Source organism: Bidens hawaiensis, unplaced genomic scaffold (genome assembly GCF_021521415.1).
Source record: "Bidens hawaiensis isolate Kalapana, Puna unplaced genomic scaffold, B.hawaiensis_p1.1 tig00049233_1, whole genome shotgun sequence".
Lineage (NCBI taxonomy): Eukaryota > Viridiplantae > Streptophyta > Magnoliopsida > Asterales > Asteraceae > Bidens > Bidens hawaiensis.
The window spans coordinates 78,530-100,288 of NW_027498820.1; the positions used below are offsets into that span (position 1 = coordinate 78,530).

Here is a 21,759-nt window from a genome sequence, read left to right on the forward strand (position 1 = left end):
GAGGACCATTCAAACTTTGGAGGATTTGCTTCGTGCTTGCGTACTGGACTTTAAGGGAAATTGGGATCAACATCTCCCACTCGTTGAATTTTCCTATAATAACAGTTATCACAGCAGTATAAAGGCAGCACCTTATGAAGCATTGTATGGGCGGAAGTGCCGATCACCACTTTGCTGGTCTGAAGTGGGTGACTCGCAGGTCATTAGATCAGATCTGGTCCAGGAGACGACCAGCAAGATTCTTGAAATTAAGAACAACCTGAAAGCCGCGCGGGATCGGCAGAAGAGTTATGCCGATAACCGTCGAAAACCGTTGTCATTTGAGAAGGGGGAAAATGTATATTTGAAAGTATCACCCTGGAAAGGAGTGGTCAGATTTGGAAAGGCGGGGAAGTTGGCCCCTAGATATATTGGACCATTCATTATTACTGCGAAAATCGGTCCTGTAGCATACCGATTAGAACTGCCTGAGGAACTAAGTGCAGTTCATAACGTGTTTCATGTGTCAAATCTGAAAAGATGTCTGGCGGATGAGACATCGGTTTTACCCTTAGAGGGTGTTCAAATAAATGATAAGCTCAACTTCGTAGAGGAGCCCATTGAAATAGTGGACGGTAAGATCAAGCAACTTAGACACAATAAGATCTCGTTGGTCAAAGTTAGATGGAATTCGCAACGAGGCCCAGAATTTACTTGGGAACGAAAGGATGAATTTCGGAAGAAATACCCCCACCTATTTCCTCAAAAGGAAGTAGTTGACATGTAAAATTTCGAGGACGAAATTTTTATAACGGGGGGAGAATGTAACGATTCCGGCAAATCCAGGTATACCCTAGCCGGTATATACTATTTACGTGTCATTTAATATTGATTATATGAGTTATAGTACGTATATACGAGTATATATGATTCATAGTACGAATCATACTCGATTACATAGTGAATCATATTGGAATTACAATTAACCAATGAACGATTATTGAAACCCGAACGAATCGGGAATTACATTATAGAAGAAGTATATAATGTTTAGTGATATTTACGAAGTATTAATACTTCGGGATAAGTAAATTATAGCACAGAAAAAGGATTTCGATTTATTAGTACGTCGGTACGATAAACGAAACCTTTCACATCAAACCAAGCAAGAGACGATCGATCAAGCCGAAAAAGATGCGTAATTATTAATAATATGATGTTTTAATGTCATGGTTTGAGTTTTTAAAGTTTTTAATTCGGTTTTATGTAAATTTCATTTTAACCCGAAAAACGACCATTTTAGGCTCGTTTTAAGCCGAATTACGAGTTTAAACGAGAAACGAACTGAACCAGACTATCCACAACATTATCCGGATTGTGTAATCCAAATGTGTGGCCATGGTTTGAGATGTGGGCCCCCCCCACACCACCACTTAGGCCGGCCTCACACACACACTTTACACATTCCATTTTTCTTTTTTTCAACAAAAACTCTCTCAAATCTCTCAACTCTCATCCACATTCATCCAATCTTCTTGAGTTCTAACCAAGATTTGAAGGTATAAACATGTTTTTAAGGCTTGATTCTTGTTTCTAATTCTATAATCTTGAGAAAAGGAGGTTTCATGTGAAAAATGGGTAAAAACCCGAGATGAAACCGATTCTCGTGTGATCAAGGGATGTATACAAGCTATACAAAGGATCTTGATCCAAGTAATTAGTTAAAAGAGTTTAGAATGAAATTTTACGGTTGAAATCTTGTAAAAATGAGTTTCCATGTGAAAGACGGGTGAAAACCCGAGATGAAACCGACTCTTGCATGATCAAGAGATGTATACAAGTTATACAAGAGATCTTGGTCCAAGAAATGAGTAAAAAGAGTCGAGAACGGATTTTTACGGTTAAAACCTTTGTTTTTATATCAAAACCGACACTATGAAAGAAATGGTTTGATTGTTGGTGTAACTTGCTTGGTATAGTGTTATTGTGCTTGTAAGTGTTGTATCTAGTGGCTAGCAAAGGCTAGAAACCAAGATCTTTGCGATCTAACGCTAGAAAACACAAGATAGTTCGGTTTTCGTGTGATTTAGTGATTATGGACAGATTGTAGGGTGCTTAGAGTCGGGTCACAAAATTTCGCAGAGATGATCTACACATGAAAATATGAGATCTGTGAATATTTGGTAATTTTTGGATAAAAGATGAATATTTGGTGAATTTAATGCTCGGTTTTGGCCAAAAATGGTGAAAAATAGCTAAACTTGATAAAAAATTCTGAAAATTTAGGATAAGCTTTTTATAATATATAAAAGTCACACACAAAATTTGAGCTCAGTTGGAGAAGTCTAAGGGGGCTTTTCGGTAAAACGAGTTCTAGAGCTTTCTAGCTCGGTTTTTGTGAAAATGGCTTGAAAAATGAGTTTTGGGTTCTAGAAAAATTCCAGGGAGTTATGAGGATGGCAGGGATCATCCCAGAAAAATTTGGGATTTTTCTAAAGTCTTTTGGTATTTTTGACATATTTAGTGTTTTAATAAGGTTTAAAAATAGATAAATAAATGTAAATATAAGAAAATAAATCTGGAAAATTTTTATAAAGTTTCTTACTGTCAAAATAAGTGTTGTGCAAAATTTCAAGACCCGAGACTAAACGGGTAATTATTTGTGCTAAAAAGAACATAAAAACAAATTTCTAAAGCTTAAAACGTGTAAACCGGCAAAACTCGCATAAGCGAGCTGACTGGTATATAAAAACCTAAAAATTGACCATTTTCATAAAACTAAGTAAATTAAGTAAAAATAAATCATCCGAAAATAATTCGGATGATTTGGGTAATTTTACCCGATTTTACTGTTTCCGGCACCTAAATGACGGAAACGGGCCCCGCGGCCAAACGGGGTGTCCAAACCGAGCTCTAATTTCATCGCTTTAACTAAAATAACAGTCAAACACCATTTTTGGGTTAAGTGTGAATAAACTCATTTTTGAAACTAAAAACAGATGACCGTGCTAGGCACGCAAATCAAGGAAAACATAAAAATGATAATTTTGACCGTCCGACTCTAAGTAATGGCACAATCTGAGTCCTTAGGAGTGTCACGGGGTTAACATTGTCCCCGGATCGAGTACAGTACTGGGTTAACAATGTCCCCAGATGTGCCGATTAACACGGATTTAATTTATGGGAATTATATAGTAACGACTAGATATTATATTACAGATCCAGGCACGTAGCTGTTCATTGTATTACCCACCGACTCACAAAAAGGTGAGTTCTCACGAGCCCCTTTTACTGAACTGTTTTAAATATTTTCCCGGGGCGGAAAGCATGTATTTATTAAAGTATTTAAGTACATACCGATCGTATGGAAACACTTGTATATTTATATATATGTTTGATGCACAGAATATATAAATTGTTTATCGTGTGTAATTGTTCTGGGGTAACATAGTTCCCAAAGGTTATTATGGTTCTGGGGTAACATAGTTCCCAGGGGTTATTATTGTTCTGGGGTAACGTAGTTCCCAGAGGTTATTATTGTTCTGGGGTAACTTAGTTCCCAGAGGTTATTATTGTTCTGGGGTAACATAGTTCCCAGAGGTTATTATTGTTCTGGGGTAACATAGTTCCCAGAGGTTATTATTGTTCTGGGGTAACATAGTTCCCAGAGGTTATTATTGTTCTGGGGTAACATAGTTCCCAGGGGTTATTATTGTTCTGGGGTAACGTAGTTCCCAGAGGTTATTATTGTTCTGGGGTAACATAGTTCCCAGCATAATTTCATTGCTAATAAATGGTTATTAAAATGATCTGTCAGTGTTTATTTAAATTAGTGAAACTCACCAACTATTCGTAGTTGACCCGTTTTCTTACATGCTTTCTAGGTATGCCCAAGATGGAATGATTGAAATGTGCTTAATGATCTGTGCTACTTGTTGGAAGCTTGCTGATCTATATTTTGTAATGAATATATTAATGTCTTATCGGTAAAACATCGTGTGTAACACCTAGACAGTAACGAATTAGCAACAATGTAATATGATATAAATTAATGTAGTGGTATTTTCTTTATAAGCAATGTTGTTGATATCAGATGTGTCTGTTGCATCCCGTGTACGTTTCCGCTGCGGTTACGGGGTGTTACAGGAAGTCGTCCATGTTCATGCCCAAGCCGTCGTCGTGGCCCCCGAACGCGGCGCCAACGTCGGCGTCGTCCTCTCCCCTGCGCCTAACCACTAAACCGTCCGTGGCATCCACGTCGTCGCCCCGTCCGCGTCTCACGCCAGACGTGCTCGCCTCGTGGTCAAACCTGGGGGGGGGGGGGCGGTGGCACGGTGTACCGCTGTCCAAACAGCTCCGCTACCCGACTACTAACAAGCCAGTCGATCTGGCGCGACATCTACCTCATCCCCAACTCAAGGGCCTGCAACCTAGCGTCCGTGGCGGGACCCAGACGCACCGCGCGACATGTGCGTGGAACGTGCTGTGTCGGCGCCTAACAACAAAACAATAGAAATACGTTTAATACGAAGACGAATTAAAAGAAACGATAAAACGACAATATATTAAAACATACCTGAGATGCGCCCGGATCCTCACATCCGTTACCACCGTCGTCCGAATCCCCGTCGGCCCCCTCCCCTACGTCGACAGGCTCATGGACAATCTGCAGCTGTGACAGGGGGAGGCTCGATTAAAGGCATTGGGATGTAAAGCTCACGTGCGCTCGCCCCGGCCACCAGTCGGTCGTGCAGGCTGTTGTGCCCGGGGAACGAACGCACAATATGCATGCTGCCGCAACGGCTGCGGTCCAGTGGGCTCGGAGGGGTCCGCTCGAGACGCAGGCCGTTCCCCTGGGCTCCATGGCCCAGAGATATCGCAAGCTGGGTGACGTACCCGCCACCCATCAAGGACCCTCGTGCCTGCTTGAACTGGTAGGCGACAAAATAGTCTGCAAACCCCCTAGTGAGGTTGTAGTGCGTGTGAGTCAGCAGACACCTCAAAAAAACAGGTCGCGTAGGCTGCAGTGCTCCGCGCCCTGATTGCGACTTACGATGGATGTCGCAATCAGCCTGTGTAGGCACCTGTGTAATATAAGATAATATAAATTAGTAACAATATTAATAATAATAATATAATATAAAATTATATTATATATTATTATTAATATATATTACGTTATATTAAACAATACAATACATTTTAAGAATGTACCTGTGCAGCGGGTCCCTAATAGCCGAGACCTTGGACTTGGTGTCCAAGGCCCTATCCCCGAAATCCTGATCGCTGATGTCCATCCACCATACTCGCAGGTCGTCCTCCGGCATATGGTGGATGCTCTCCGTGTATATGGGGCTGCTCACCTCCTTCGCGGTGTATAAGCCCAGAGCAACCGCGAACTCCTCCATGGAGAGATGGACGTCCTCCCCGAACATGCGGAAGGACACCTCCGACTGTGTTGTATTGGCGTCTGGCACCCTCATCCGAGTCTCTGGCGTACCAGACGCACGGGGCCTGCAATAATATAATATAATATAATATAATATAATATAATATAATATAATATAATATAATATAATATAATATAATATAATATAATATAATATAATATAATATTATATTATATTATATTATATTATATTATATTATATTATATTATATTATATTATATTATATTATATTATATTATATTATATTATATTATATTATATTATATTATATTATATTATATTATATTATATTATATTATATTATGACGTGGAGTAAGCATACGTAGCGTGTATGGTGGAGTAAACCTCCAGTGTCAACTCTCGGTGCGCTGATAGAGGCATACTGAAGCACCGGCTCCAGGGCGTATCCTGTCCGACGTACTCATCCGCCCGCTGGTGAGCATCACAGGACTCTAAAACCGACCAGGATATAACCGTGTTGGGAAACGGGAGCATCTGGTGTAGGCGACTGCATCGTCTGCGGGCGTCAGAACCCTCAATGAACTGCAAATAAGGGTAGGTGACCAACACGTCGTTACCCGGTGGGGATCCCCGGCCACGGCCCTACCCCTGGCCCTCGCCCTAGACACGGCCCCAGCCCTGCCACATCTCGTCCTTCTCCTCGAGCTCCACCTCAATATGGCCGTCCCCAAACTATAATAATAACAAATAATAATAATAAATAATAATAATATTAATAATAATAACAATAACTATAATAATAATAAATAATAATAATAATAATAAATAATTACAATAATAATAATATTAATAATAATAATAACAAACAATAATAATAATAATAATAAATACTAATAATAAAAAATAAAAAAATAACAATACAAATAATAAATTAAATAATTAAAAAAAATTATATTAGAGGCGGCGTATAGGGCTATACGCCGCCGCTAACCCTCCCTGCAAACCGACGACCGGACTCCGGCCGACCGTTTTAACCATCCTAACAACAGCATCATCATCATCACATCATCATCATCATCATCTTAACATAATCATTATCATCTACATAATATTTAAAAATTACCTCCATGTCGTGTCGGTGGTGGGTCAAATCTCGTAGGCTCGTGTCGTGTGGTATCGGTGTTGGTCCAATATAGACTCGTGTTTGGATGCTCGGGAGAGGGAGTTCGAAATTTGAAATAAAGGGGGCGTCTGATCAGACGGGGCCTTATAAGGGACCTAATACGTCGCGTATAGATCTATACGCGGCGTATTAGTCATATTTTTTTATTTTTTAATTATTTATTATTATTATTAGTTATTATTATTTTTATTTATTATTATCCATATAAGCTGCCTAGATCTACATTAGAGGGTTCCCTTTTCCTACACTGGCGTATCTGTTCGTACTCCTTCAAACGCTGTCCGTACCGTGTTTTCCATTCGAGAGCCGCTGGTACGGCGTTTCTTACCCAATTACACTTCGGCGTAGGCATTGGGAAATCCCTTACCAGTTTGATATGTATCCAGTGATCACCTCCATAGTTAGCGATGCCTATAACCACTGGATCCGAATTCGAGTCAGGACCGATTCTCAACGGGAAGTAACATTCGGTCTCATTGCCGTGTAGGTTAACTAACACGCTCCCTTATGTTTGAGCGGCCAAGTGCCCGTGAGCGGGTACGCTGAACCAATTCCTTGGCGGCGCCGGTTTAACCGTGGTGTAGTATGGAAGGCTGGAACGAAGCCGGTCATAAATTTTGTCATCCTCTTTCTTGAACATTGCCCTCCACCACCCTTCGTTCGTTTCCAGCTCGATCAGCATTGCCCGCCTAACATCCGCCTAGTATTTCTCATGCCTCCCCAAACCCACGGAGATTGCTCGGAAACTGCAGTTACCGTCTGGGCGTACGTTTTTGATGTCTGAGACGAACGGCTGTGCCCAGCTAGGAATGAGGATCTTAAACGTTTGTATCGCCGGTACTTGCGTTGGCGAAACCATCAAAGGAAACCCGCGGTGAGCTCCTGTAGGCTTCGGTGTCATAGGTCGCCCCCGAGGAACTTTTAACCGCGACGCTGACTGGGACAACGAAGATGGGTGTGGGTTTCTTGGCTAGGCCCCTGTGACAAGGATGGGGTGTAGGAGCTGTGTCGAGAGAGATCTGGAGCGTGGGTGTAGGAGCTGTGTCTAGGGAGATCTGGAGCGAGGGTGTAGGAGCTGTGTCTAGGGAGATCTGTAGCGGGGGTGTAGGAGCTGTGTCTCGGGGGATCTGGTTTTTTGGGACGTCCCTGAGGATCCTCTCTTTTTTCTAGTGACTTATTTTTAGATCTCCCTGGAATAGCAGATATGAGCTTCGCGAAAAAACTTTTTTTCTGATTAGGGTCATCTATGGACAACAATGTATCTGTGATTTGACATACACATGCTTCGTAGTCTGGCTCTTCGTTCGGCGGATAGGCTGGATCAAAATTAAGCCTCCTCCAGAACGGGTCGACATCCGTTATTGGGATACACGTGTCGTTATCTATGTATCCCTCAATCCGACAAGCACATGGAAGCCCTGAAGACGAATACAAATGGTGGTCACATGAAGCGCCGCCGTCACGCATCTTGTGTATCAACTCATACTCGTTCACAAGTAGCAACAGAGCGTGAATTGACACCCTGTTTAATAGCTTCTTCAACCAGGCGTGCTATCGATATCCTTCCATAACCTTGGAACAGGAGTCTTGAAAAGATTTACCGATTTCTTTCATCTGCGAGTTGACCATTTCAAGGATCTGCCTAGCAATTGTGTCGAGCGAGTTGTTGCTTCCATTGAGGTACCTTTTCAGATTTGCGTGCTGGCTCTCAACTCGGTTCGTCGTAGTTTGGCGGTAGTTTCACCGTTCGTTGATCCAGCAGGCTACAAACCTGTGTTTGTATGGATCCAGCCAGCTGTTGCGAATGTATTGTCAGACCTCTGAGGTATCTTCTCTTCTCCGGTTCTAGCTTACGTTTGAGTTTCCTCTGACTACAAGGTAATTTTTCAGCTGGAGCAGAAGTGGACGAACAACACCTCCTTTCCTTTCATTAGCGCCCGCTTTTCCACATCCACTTAATAAAGGGAAACGTTATTAAGATGTATGTTTAGACTATTAAAAACTGTCAACTTATATGAAGGACTCATCTGCTCTATCGTCCTATATCAAATGACGTTCCATGTTGGTGCGACGGTTATCGTACTCCTTTATCATCAGAGACTGATACAGGACCTTCCACTAGTACACGAAGTCCGACTCCATATCCGTCCTATACAGGCCCTTAAATTTTCTCTTTATATTCTCGGATATGTGCCACCTGCATAAATTTTTGGTGGCATTAGGGAATACCGCGTCGCAGGAGTTCATGAGAGCCTGGTCCGCGTCAGTAAGGATCACGCGTGGCTCCATGCAGTTATCGAGCATTTGTTTAAGTTTATCCAGAGCCCAGGTGATGTTTCTTTGCCGTTCCCTGATAACAAACGCGGTGGCGATACAAAACGACTGTGACGTCGACGTCACACCGATAAACAGAACCAACAGCCAGTCGTACATGTTGGTGTTGTACATCGTGTCAATCATCAACACCTCGGGGAATGCACGCCACATCTTATGCGACTTATTATGACAGAAGAAAATTTCCTCCGTCCTGTCATCGGTATCATTCTCCCGGGTGTAGAACGTGAAACCGTTGCTTGCGAGAAAGTTTTCCAGTACCTACATTGGAGGAAATAAAACTTTAGTAAATATTACAAGCACGGCAAGTACACATTAAACTACAAAGGTTTTGAACTACCTTCATAGGGGTATCGCCTAGTAGCCCATCCCTCTTAATCTTGGCGGTGTGGTTGTATATGTCATTTATTACAGGTTGCACGCCGGGAAACTTTTCGCGGAGGGCTGCTTCGATTTGAAGCGGCTTCAAGCCGGTCCTGTGTAAACTCTCAACCATATCCAGTTAGTCGCCGTTCATTTTTCTAAAAGACGAACACCCCTCCTTGAATTCAACGGGGTCGTGGTTGTGAGTCTCGTTTACCACTTGAACCTTCCAAAATGCACCCATCGAGTCGTACATGCCTAGGATCTTAAACGGGTAGTATTTTTTAATGCTGCCGGTACGTCTCACTGTCGCATTTATTTTAGGTTCGCCTCCACGATTGCATGCAAGGTCCACACCGTTTTTCTTTGACCGCTGGACCATAACAACTAACCCATGCTCCCGTCCTCTAATTTTACCCATTTATCCAGCTCCACGCGGCTCTCAAAATTCTGAAACATTTTTACGTTATTTATTAAATAACATACAAGTAAATAATATTAACTTAAACAAAACACACGGTGTCTTACAACATCTGTTTTATACGAAACCGTCACCTCGCGTATGCAGTCATCATCGTACCCATCTTCGTTATTTGGGTTTGGCCCAGCATGATCGTTTCGCCCATGGTGCGATGAAGACTCGGTTTCGTAAAACGGATCATTTTCTAATGGTGGCTGGTACGATGAAGAAGCCTGATCTCCATAATCCGACCAGGCTATAGATGACGGGTACGACAGCTGACTACCATAATCCGAGACGAAGTACTCCTACCGTATATAAATTAAAAATTCAAACAACAGTGTTAGTGATAATATAAATAATAATACCTATAATAATATAAAATTTAATACTTTAAATAATAAAAATAATAGTACGGGAAACCTGGTTCAAATTTGGCAAGCTCGGCGAGCCAGTGTTACCATAAACCTGTTCGAGCTGACCATAAGGTTGTTGGGGCTGGGTCTCATACCCGACATACTCCTAACAAAACGTAATGTAGCAAGTGTTAGCAAAAAAAACTACCAACTTCATACTAAATAAATATATAACAATAACGGTAATAGTACGGGAAACCTGGTTCAAATTTGGCAAGCTCGGCGAGCCAGTGTTACCATAAAACTGTTCGGGCTAACCATAAGGTTGTTGGGGCTGGGTATCATACCCGACATACTCCTAACAAAACGTAATGTAGCAAGTGTTAGTAAAAAAACGACCAACTTCATACTAAATAAATATATAACGAAACCTGGTTCAAGTCGGGTAACCACGACGTGCCGGGCTGATCATTAGCGGCGTAACCCGGCTCCCACTCCAGAAATAAATGGTTAAACCAAGACATTGTGGGTATATATATTACAAATGTTATGTTACTCAAAAATTGAAAGTCGACATACGACATACAATTAATATATATAATAAAAAAAGAAAAGGAGGGGAAGGGAGGGGAGCCTGCCTCCAATAATTCAGAAAAGCAATACGCCGCGTATAGGGCTATACGCGGCGTATGAGGGTACGAGTTAACAACCTAGCCTAGCTTTTGCCGGGTAGGTTGTCAATAAACTAATACGCCGCGTATAGAGCTATACGCGGCATATTAGTGAGCTTTTCTAGAAAAGCCCACCAGTTTGTCTTATTATGTTTGTTGTTGTTTTCTTTTCTTTTCTTTTTTTTTGTTAATTATTGTTATTTATAATTATTATTATTATTAATATTATTTTATTTATGAATAACATATTATTATTCACAATTAGGCAAAGAGCGTTCAGTAGCAGGGCTTATATGGGAAAATTGACATTGCAAAATAACCCTTCAATTTATTGGTTGCTATAGTTATGGACATCTTGAATAAGTTACAGTGATTACCTTAGGAAAAACTGACAGTGCCAAACGAACCCTTTCTTGGATGATCTCGGTATCGGCATCTCAAATCTGCCTCTTCGATATCTTCAAACTCCAACAGTCTTGACCTTCGGCCACCACCGCCTACCGTAGTTGTGTTCACTCAAACACATATCAGTCGTCACTAAGCTTAAGCGTAGGCTTATTATTATTTTTATGTTTAGTTGGGGGTATTCTAAGTTGATCATCTTACGTACATTAAAGAATTATCGGCTTATATATATACATACATATATATAGTAGATGTGCGGTATAAGCATTCATTTCGCCGACATAACAAGCACGAGATCGAGATATTAGTTTGATGAGTTTGAATCTCTCGGATCTGTGGTATCCCCTAATGGCAGCGATAACGGGAGCCCATACTTTGGACAGATAAGTGGAAATTCGGTCATTGCTCCAACATAACGAGCATCGGACTGAGATATTAGCCCGGACTTACCTGAACCGGTTGACACGTATGCTGACGTGGATTTAGGCTTTGTGTTGACGCGGATATCAACACGTTTGCTTACAGCTTTCGTTATCACGGGCATAATACACAATGAAAGCACAAACTCAAACAACAATCCATACAATGGCAATTCTCTTCATTAATTTTCTCTTCTTCTTGTTTGAGTGGTCGTTGAAGAGAATTGATATTGTATGGATTGTTGTTTGAGTTTGTGCTTTCATTGTGTATTATGCCCGTGATAACGAAAGCTGTAAGAAAACGTGTTGATATCCGCGTCAACACAGAGCCTAAATCCACGTCAGCATACGTGTCAACCGGTTCAGATAAATCCGAACTAATCTCAATCTAGTGCTCGTTATGTTGGAGCAATGACCAAATTTCCACCTATCTTTCCAAAGTATGGGCTCTCGTTATCGTTGCCGTTAGCGGATACCGCGGATCCGAGAGATTCAAACTCATCAAACTAATATCTCTATCTCGTGTCGGTTATGTTGACGCAATGAATTCTTATACCGCACATTTACTATATATATGTATGTATGTATATATATAAACCGATAATTCTTTAATGTACGCAAGATGATAAACTTAGAATACCCCCAACTAATCATAAAAATAATAATAAGCCTAAGCTTAAGTTTAGTGACGAATGATATGTATTTGAGTGAACACAACTACGGTTGTCAGTGGTGACCGAAGGTCAAGACAGTTGAAGTTTGAAGAAATCGAAGAGCCAGATTTGAGATTTCGATAGCGAAAGTAGCCAAGAACTTGAAAGTTTGTTTGGAAATGCCAGTTTTCCCAAGTAAGGCACTGTAACTGATTCAAGAAGCCCATAACAAAACCAGCCAATAATTTAAAAGTTCGTTTCGCACTGTCAATTTTCCCAAATAAGTCCTGCTACTAGACGCCCTTTGTCAAATTTCGAATAATAATATGTTATTAATAATAATAATAATAATAATAATAAATAATAATAATAATAACAAAAGAAGAGAAAAGAAAGAAAAAAAAGAAAAAAACCATGATAAGACAAAACTGGTGGACTTTTCTAGAAAAACTCACTAACATAACTAGCACCCGTTTGATATAATACAATATAACATAGTATAGTATAATATAACATAATATAATATAATATAATAATAACATAATATTTTGTTATTATATTATATTATGTTATGTTATGTAGGGGTGTTAATGAAATCCGGAATCCGAAAAAAACCGAAATCCGATCCGTAACCGAAACCCGAATAATCCGATCCGAATTCTTATTCGGATTCGGATACTGATTTCAATAAATTTCGGATAGTTCGTATTATTCGGATATTCGACTAATCCGAATATATAACATGTTATTAGTGTATATAGCCAAGTCCATAAACATTTACAATAACTATATAACCATAACTTCATTATTCATTCAATCAACCTAACACACCATAGACAAAAATGTCATAACACTCCATCGTTATACTCTCTAACATTACTTAACTTCCTTGTTCTAGTAGTGTTTTATTTTTATTTTCCAGTTTTGTATGTTTATTTAATAAAAATTAAGTTTGTGTATTTGTTATACGGATTATTCGGATTATCCGAATCCTATCCGAATCCATCCGAATTCAATTCGGATCGGATAGGAATGTCCCTAATTCGGATCAGATCGGATTTCGGATCGGGTTCCAAAGTTTTCAAATCTGAACAGTCCGATCCGAATAAACAGAATAACCCGTTATCTGATCCGATGAACACCCCTTATGTTATGTTATGTTATGTTATGTTATACCATATTGTACAATCCTCTCTAAGAACGTACATTCGAACGTCTTGCGTCGGCGCCTAACACCCGTATCTGAATCTCTGGCGTACATCAGGTACCTAATAATAATAATATTTTAGTACTAATAATAATATAAGAATTAATATTTTAATTTTTATGTTTTATACTTTTGTTTTGCGTGTCGCTTCATACCTGTTAAACATGTTAAGACACGAATTTCCAGCCCTATTTAGAATAATATTATTTTAATAAATACAATAACAATATTTTATTTTATTAACAATAATATTTTCATAACAATAATATTATAATAATAATATTAATATTAATATTAATAGTAATAATATAATAAAAAAATTTAACAATAACGGTAACAGTACGGGAAATCTATTTTAAGTTTGGGAGGCCAGGCGAGCTAAGGTTACCGTAAAACAGTTCAGGTTCATATAGGTGGTGTCTACATAGTAGGCATGGTGTAGTATAAAGGTTGGTTCCTAGACAAATTTCAAAATTAAACCAGTCACCAAATCTCAGTCCTAACATGTACAAACTATGTCCTAACATGTACTAAATAAAGATAAAGCGAAACCTGGTTTAAGTCCGACTGACCGTTAGCGCCGTCCGGCATCTCCTCGTCCGACTCCGAAAATATATGGTGGTTGGTGTTGGTTGAATGAAGAGGGTGAGGGTGAGGGTGAGGGTGAGGGTGGGTGAGATTAAAAAAAAATAAAAAAGAAAGAATGGAGACGGAGGGGAGGGAGCCGGGCTCCAATAATATACAAAACCCAATATGCCGCGTATAGGGCTATACGCGGTGTATTAGGGTACGATCCGACAACCCTATGACAGAGCCAGGCTAGGACGTCAAATCGTACCCTAATACGACACATATAGGGTGGTGTGGGGGTGTCCCTAGCAAGACCCTTTAAATATCACCTCCTTATTTTTAATTTTATAAGTTCAGTAAAGAATTTTTAAGTTTTAGATATCATATAAGTAGGTAAAAAGAAATTCCATGTAAGAAGGATGCTAAAACATGAGAGGTGAACAATCCTAGATGTGAATTATCATTTTATAAATGGATTATAGCTTAGTTTAACAATAAAAGTAAGTCTGATGATGCATCATAAGTATGATAAATAATGTTTTATAATGTTTTTTAAACTTTGAAATGTTGATGGATATCACAAGTATGACTTACCTTTGAACTAGGCAACCGCGTAAGGTAGTATACATGTTTGTAACTAAGATAAAGATAGAGATAGAGAAAAAGTGTTGGATGTGGGACATCTTGAAAAGTCAATAAATTTAAAGAAAAGTGTGTTTTTTAGTTAAACTATATAGATATAGATGGAGGCTACGATTAATGGCGGATCCAGGAATTTTTTTCGGGTGGTGCACTAGTTATAGATGCTTCAATTTCAAAGAGTCTGACATAAAAAAATTCTGGGTCGGTTTGGGGTTCGGGTCGGTTCGATGGTTCGAGCAAAGTTCATTACACAATAAAAATACGATAAAATAATAAAAGAGGCACCGTCATTAGAAATTAAAAAACACATAGTAGAAATACAATAGTCTTACGAATTAAAAAAAACAAACACTTATAGTTGTTCCCTACGAGTCTTCATCTTTTGAAATCGTTGCATTACTTCTTCAACCGCCACTTGTTGGAGGAATTCCCTTTCAATGTAACAAATGCAAGAATCGTTCATGTATCCATCCCCCATTCTATTACGCAAATCCGTTTTCACATTCTTCATTGAAGAAAAGCATCTTTCAACACTTGCCGTTGCAACCGACAAAACTAATGATAACTTTATTAAACGATAGACTAACGGATAATCAACGTGTAATCTTGTTTTCACCATCATTTTGGCAAGATCACCTAACCCACTCAAGTTGGCAAACTGCTTATCTTCTTTCACATTAGTAATGTAGTGGCAAAGTTCATATACAAGCCTCTCCTTTTCATCAAAATCAAAATCACATGGATACATCTCGGCCAACATTAACAAGTTTACTTTACTAAAGGCACTAAAATTACAAGACGGGCTCAAAGAACTCATACTAGTAAGCAATTTAGTGGTTACCTCGTTAAAGCGGTTTCCAAGCTCTTGAATTTGCATATCGAGAACCGTGTTGAAATTATTAACCACATAATGGTGACGATTGGTGATACCGGTCTTCTTTCTTCGATATTTCGGATCAACATACTCGGCTTCCATATCAACCACTTCAATATCATATTTATCACAAAAGGATGTGACATCTTCCAAAAGCGAGTCAAAACCCTCAAGTCGATAACTTTTTAGGGCTTCATCAGTTAACTTAACTAGCTTAACTGCATTCAACATATCTTGATCTTTTCTTTGAAGTGCTTGACACAACGTGTTAGTAACACCCAAGATGTATTTCATCAAATGTATATAAAATACAAAACTAAAAGTTTTCATGTATTCTTGAAGTCCGTATGCTTCACTTTTGTGATCTGAAAACTCTCCCGAATTTTCAATATATTCAAGCACGTCAATAACACTAGGATATAAAGTAAGCACACGAAGAATTGTTTTTTCATGAGAACTCCAACGTGTATCCCCAGCTCTTGCAAGTGACATTTCTTGATTCTTTCCACTTCCGGTTTCAACTTCCGGATTCAATCCCAATCTTTCTCTTTGACTCTCTCTTATCAAATCAATTCTTTTACAAGATGCACCGACAACATTTATTAAATTTGATAATTTTTAAAAGATTTGAAAATCTCATGATGTTTGGTTGCAAGGCCCACAACAACAAGTTAAAGTTGGTGAGCAAAACAATGAACATAATATGCTGAAGAATTTTCTTTCAAAATTAAAGCTTTCAAACCATTAAACTCACCGGACATATTGCTTGCGCCGTCATATCCTTGGCCTCTAACCCTACCAATACTCAAACTGTGGCGAGCAAATAATTTATCGATTGAAGCTTTAAGAGATAACGCGGTTGTTTCCATAACATGAACAAGGCCAATAAATCGTTCCTTCACAAATCCTAATTTGTCAATATATCTTATAACCACGGCCATTTGTTCCTTTTTGGAAATATCTCTAGATTCATCAACTAATATGGAAAAGACATCATCACCAAGTTCTTCAAATATCTTCTTTAATACTTCTTCGACAAAACAATTACAAAGTTCTTTTTGGATTGATGGAGACGTCATTTGGTTATTCCTGGGAGCATTACCTAATATAACCTTACCAATTTCTTCATTTAGTTCTCCAAACACTTTTAAGAACTCGATAAAATTACCTCTGTAGAGAGATTCTTCAGACTCATCATGACCACGAAAAGCTAACGAACCATTCAACAATGCTTTGGTAAGTCTAGCCGAAGCATGTAATCGGATTCTATATTGTTTTTTATGTAAATTTGTTCCTTTGTCAATGGCCGCATGTATAGATTGAGCTTGATTAAGCAAGTCTTCCCCCTTTTTACACGCTTTGTTGTGAAAACTATTGCACTTACCAACATGATTGCTAAATTTCTCCCGACACCTATTCCAACATCGCAATCCTTCACTTAGAAATGCATCATTTTGTCCACTTTCCTTAAACAAGTAACAATGCAAACATTACACTTTATCCTCTTTAACACTATATTCCAACCAATTTCCATATTCACAAATGTACCATTCCTCATTAAAACGCCTTAATTTACCACTAAAATTTGTTAGAGGAAAATCATGCCCGGTTGGTTGACACGGAACTCTAAGTAGATATGCCCGTCTAATTTCATATTTCTGACTTGGGTGATAAGATGAAATTGGTTGCCTTTTGGAAGGATGCCATGGAAGATCATCCAAATATATTTTTGACGGTTTACTACTTGAAGATGACGATCCAAGGTTCGATGGTTCTCTTTGGAAATATCTCGTGATGTTCATAATACCTACAAATCAACAATTACAAACTAACAAATTAAAAACTAAGAAACTAACAAATTAAAACTAAATTTAACAAATAACTTAACAATAAAAAACAATTAACAAGAACAAGTAATTAGCATTTAACAAATGAATGTGAACATACCTTTAAAGTGGGAAGATTCAAGATTTCGAGCTTTGTAGAAGGCTGAAGGCAGAGCCGTAGAGCTCTCTGGAGTGTGGATGGCCGAAAAAGGAAAGCACCGGCGGGCAGGCAGGCAGCGGCGCTACGGTGGTGGGCGGTGGTCGGACTGTCGGAACAGGTTAGCGGCTGTGTGTGTGTGTGTGTGTGCCACTCTTGAGAGGCAGGCAGGCAGCGGCTATGGTCCTGTGGATATGTGGTGGTAAAAAGTTAAAACCCTAATATGATATAACATATAAGGTAATAAGGTTTAGTTATAAAAAAAAGTTCAAAAAAAAAAACGCAGCAAGTCCGGTTCGAACTCGCAACCTCAGCTGTACAAAACCAACTCCTTACTAGCGGACCAACGTGTATACTTGATGTTAGAGTGGTTCCTTCCTAATTTATAAGGTGATTCCTATAATATATTCTATATAAAAATACACTATTATTTCGAAACTCGGGTGATTCCGGGGAACCACCCTCTTTCAATATAAATCCGCCCCTGGCTACGATGCCAATACTCTAGTTTCTCATAAAATTTAAGGTATAGCAATCTAGTTTCAAGTCTATTCCAATTAAGTCACCTATAATTTTTTTTTCTTAATTAAGTCACTCAACGTTTTATTTTGTCTCAATTAAATCACTCAACTCTCAATGAATGTTCTAATACAATCCTTTTTACCTTTATATTATACAAGGATAGAGCCCGTGTGATACACGGTTGGTTAAAAAATACAACAAAAAAATTTAATTTAATAATATCCATAAACATACCTTATGGATTAATAATATATAAATAATGATAAACAAAATTTTACAATTCATAAATATCTAAAAACCTCTTTAAATACAACATTGGATGTGACCCAAGTGATTAGGAGAAATATTAAGACCATTATATTTAAACATTTTCAAAGGTTAATTTATAACATACTAATAGGATATTTAACAAAATTGTATATATATTCATTCATCTTGAATATTTCTATAACTTATTATTGGGATTTCAAAATATAACATAATTGATTGGTTTGATAAAATAGGAAATTACTCACATGGCATCTACGTGACATCTTATGTGGAGGCTCTACAATAATGCTGCGTGAAAAAATCATGTTGCTTTAATAGTATAATTAGATATTTATAAAAAACTAAAACTTCATGAAAACTAATATTTTTTTATTTATTTTGTATCAATAAAGCTTAATTGAAACAACCTTCAAACTTGATTATTATTTTAATGGAAATGAGAATCATGATGTAGAAATGAAGATACAAAGTTATTTTCTACCCTAAATTATACGGTGAAGGGTAACTTATATAATATAAATTTATAATAAACCATAAGTCCATAATATTCATGATGTTTCCCCCACTAAAAACTCCGTCCGAAAAAATATACTCAAATATATGTGTATATTAGACGGGTGTCCGCGCGATGTATGTTTGAGCACGGACCCTGTTAATTACATAACAATTATGAGTGTTCATGGTCCGGTTTAAAACCTTGAAACCGTTTAAACCAGTCATCAGTTTGGTTTCATGGATGGATTTTTTTACTTTCGGTCGGTTTAAAAATTTTCAAATCTTAGCGAACGGTTTGATTCGCGTTTTATACCAGAAACCGACCATATGAAACCAGACTAAACTGTAAACAATGAATGCGTTTTAATTTTTTTTTATTATATAGTATTAGATATGTTTTGTTATATATAGTTGGATGCATGAGCGATGCAGCGGAGTATAGGGCTATAAACGAACCGAACAAACACGAACAAGGTCTTGTTTATGTTCGTTCGTTAAGAAAATAATGTGTTCATGAACGGTTCACGAACACTTACCGAACGAGATTTTATGTTCGTGTTCGTTCATTAAGGAAATTAATGTGTTCACGAACGGTTCACGAACACAAACGAACATAAATAAAATCGGCAAAGCCTAAGGATTGAGACCGATGTACTCATCAATGTGAATAATGAAAGCCTGCAAATGAATTGAATGAACATGAACTACGGCATGTTCATGTTCGTTCATTTAACTTTAAAAGAACACAGACACTTAATCTTACAAATATTTATGTTCATTTTCGTTGATTTAAAATGGGACATTTATGTTCGTTTGTTTAAAATCTAAACGAACATAAATGAACAAAGATAAACGAACATACATGAACAAATGTTAATGAACACAAACAAACATAAACAAACTTAAATGAAAACACTTAAATGAATACAAATTAACAAATATTAAACCTTTAAACAGATAACCTATCTAGATAATATTTAATTATTTTCTATTAATACATAAAAGAACATAAATAAACAGACATAAACGAACATAAATAAACGAACATAAACGAACGTTCATGAACATAAATGAACAAACGGAACATGTGTTCATGTTCGTTCATTTAATTAAACGAACACAAATTTTTTGTTTATGTTCGTTCGTTTATTAAATAAACGAACGTAAACGAACTTCCCGCCGAACGGTTCACGAATAGTTCACCGAACGTTCGGTTCGTTTACAGGCCTAGCGGAGTATGTACGCAAACATGACATCGAACACGTAACCGGTGTTACCGTTCCAGTAAGTGCGTGACTTCACAACAATACGCGCGCAACCTGGCGATAGTGTGCTCTTAAAGCGATATTGGAAGCTTAATCGGTTTTAGTAAGCACGTCACACAACGACTGTACGCACGCAATCAGGTGTTGATGCACATGTATTCTACATCGAACATGTCTTGATTCGCAACCTTGAACGTGTTTTGACCCGCAACCTGTTCCGCCTAACTCTGTTCTAACACGAAATTCGTTATGACTTGACCCCTTTCGATCCGAACCCGTCACGACCCAAACAAAATTAACCTTTTTTTTATCAGTCCATTCCAACCTTAACTTAAAAGACCCATGACCCGAACGGCCGAACCCGTCCAACCCGTTTGCCGGTCCTTAATGGTAATCATGCAAAACATTAAGTTTTTAATATGACAAAAGTATAGCAATACCATACTCAAATTAAAGAGAATAAAATACTCATTTTTATGACATAATGTTTTTTAAAAACTATTAACGTCTGAAAAAGTTATTAGTGTTTAAACGTTGTAAGGGTAGTTGGTTTAAAAGAAGGGGTATGTATATAACTATTCTATAAATTTACAAAATGTGATTAAAGTTAAAGAGCGAAACTTGTAATTATTTTTTAATAAATTAAAATAATTGCATGATTTTGTTAAAAGACAAAATTATCCCTAAAATGTTTTAATTTTATGCATTATGACTTGTACTTAAAGCAACAAGTTTGGTACATCTTAAAATTTAAGAGCTCCCTCACTATGCTTTATATATAGTATAGATACAGATATAGGTATAGATAAAAATTGGATTCTAAAAGACAAAACAGCAAAACTAGTCTTTTATGTTTGCACGTTTTTTCAATTGTCGTCTTTTCGCAAACTTAATGACAGAAAACATCCTTTTTGTTTAAAAACTATATCACCTTATGTCCTTTTGGCCTAACTCAGTTAACTTTTCTCGTTAAATCCGGTCATGTGCAAGGCACATGAGGGTAGTTTTGTACATTTACATATTTATTTAATAATTAAAAAAATAAATATTCTATATATATATATATATATATCTTAAACTCACACACACTCCCTCTCTCACTTCTTTCTCTTTTTCTCTCTTTGACGACCGCTAGGTCCACCACCACCATACCGTCCGACGAACTATCTCCATCGTCTCTCTCTCTCTCTCTCTCCAAAATGCAAAACCACCATCGCCACTACCTACCGCCACCATCACCCTCTCGTTCATCATTCACATCCTCGTCTTCTTCGCCCAAAAAAACCATTGCCGCCATCACCTATTTTGAACCACGATTGCGGAATCCCACCCTGACACCACCTCCTGGATCCCATCGGTGAATCCCAGCCGTCCATTTTTGTTAATCCAAATCCGCCGGAAATTGTCAAAAAACCTCAATCACCACTGCCGCCGCCGCCGCCGTTGGACTTCTGCCTACCGGAATTTGACTACTATGAATATTCCGACAGCCCCACATCCTCTGACGGCAAAAACCCTAACCCTAACCATAACCCCCAAATTATAAACCCAAACCCTCACATATCATCCCAATTTTACACATTCAACGGTGTTGACGGTGACAACCATAGTGGTGGTGGTGACGACGGTATCGGTGAGGAGAGGGGGTTTGGGGTGGGTGGGGGTTTGACAACGACTAGGGTTACGGCTTTGGGTGA

General features: G+C 38.3%; 1 protein-coding gene across 1 annotated transcript; it reads right to left on the reverse strand.

Annotated features, from left to right (window-relative positions):
* Nucleotides 1-9,657: 9,657 nt before the first annotated feature.
* On the reverse strand, nt 9,658-21,359 carry LOC143597904 (uncharacterized). The gene is made up of 7 exons (XM_077076281.1): nt 21,290-21,359; nt 17,022-17,334; nt 16,287-16,940; nt 15,054-16,101; nt 10,154-10,252; nt 9,799-10,038; nt 9,658-9,720 (listed from the first exon to the last, which is right to left on the reverse strand). The coding sequence occupies exons 1-7, from the start codon at nt 21,357-21,359 to the stop codon at nt 9,658-9,660; spliced, it is 2,487 nt and encodes an 828-aa protein (XP_076932396.1).
* Nucleotides 21,360-21,759: the final 400 nt, after the last annotated feature.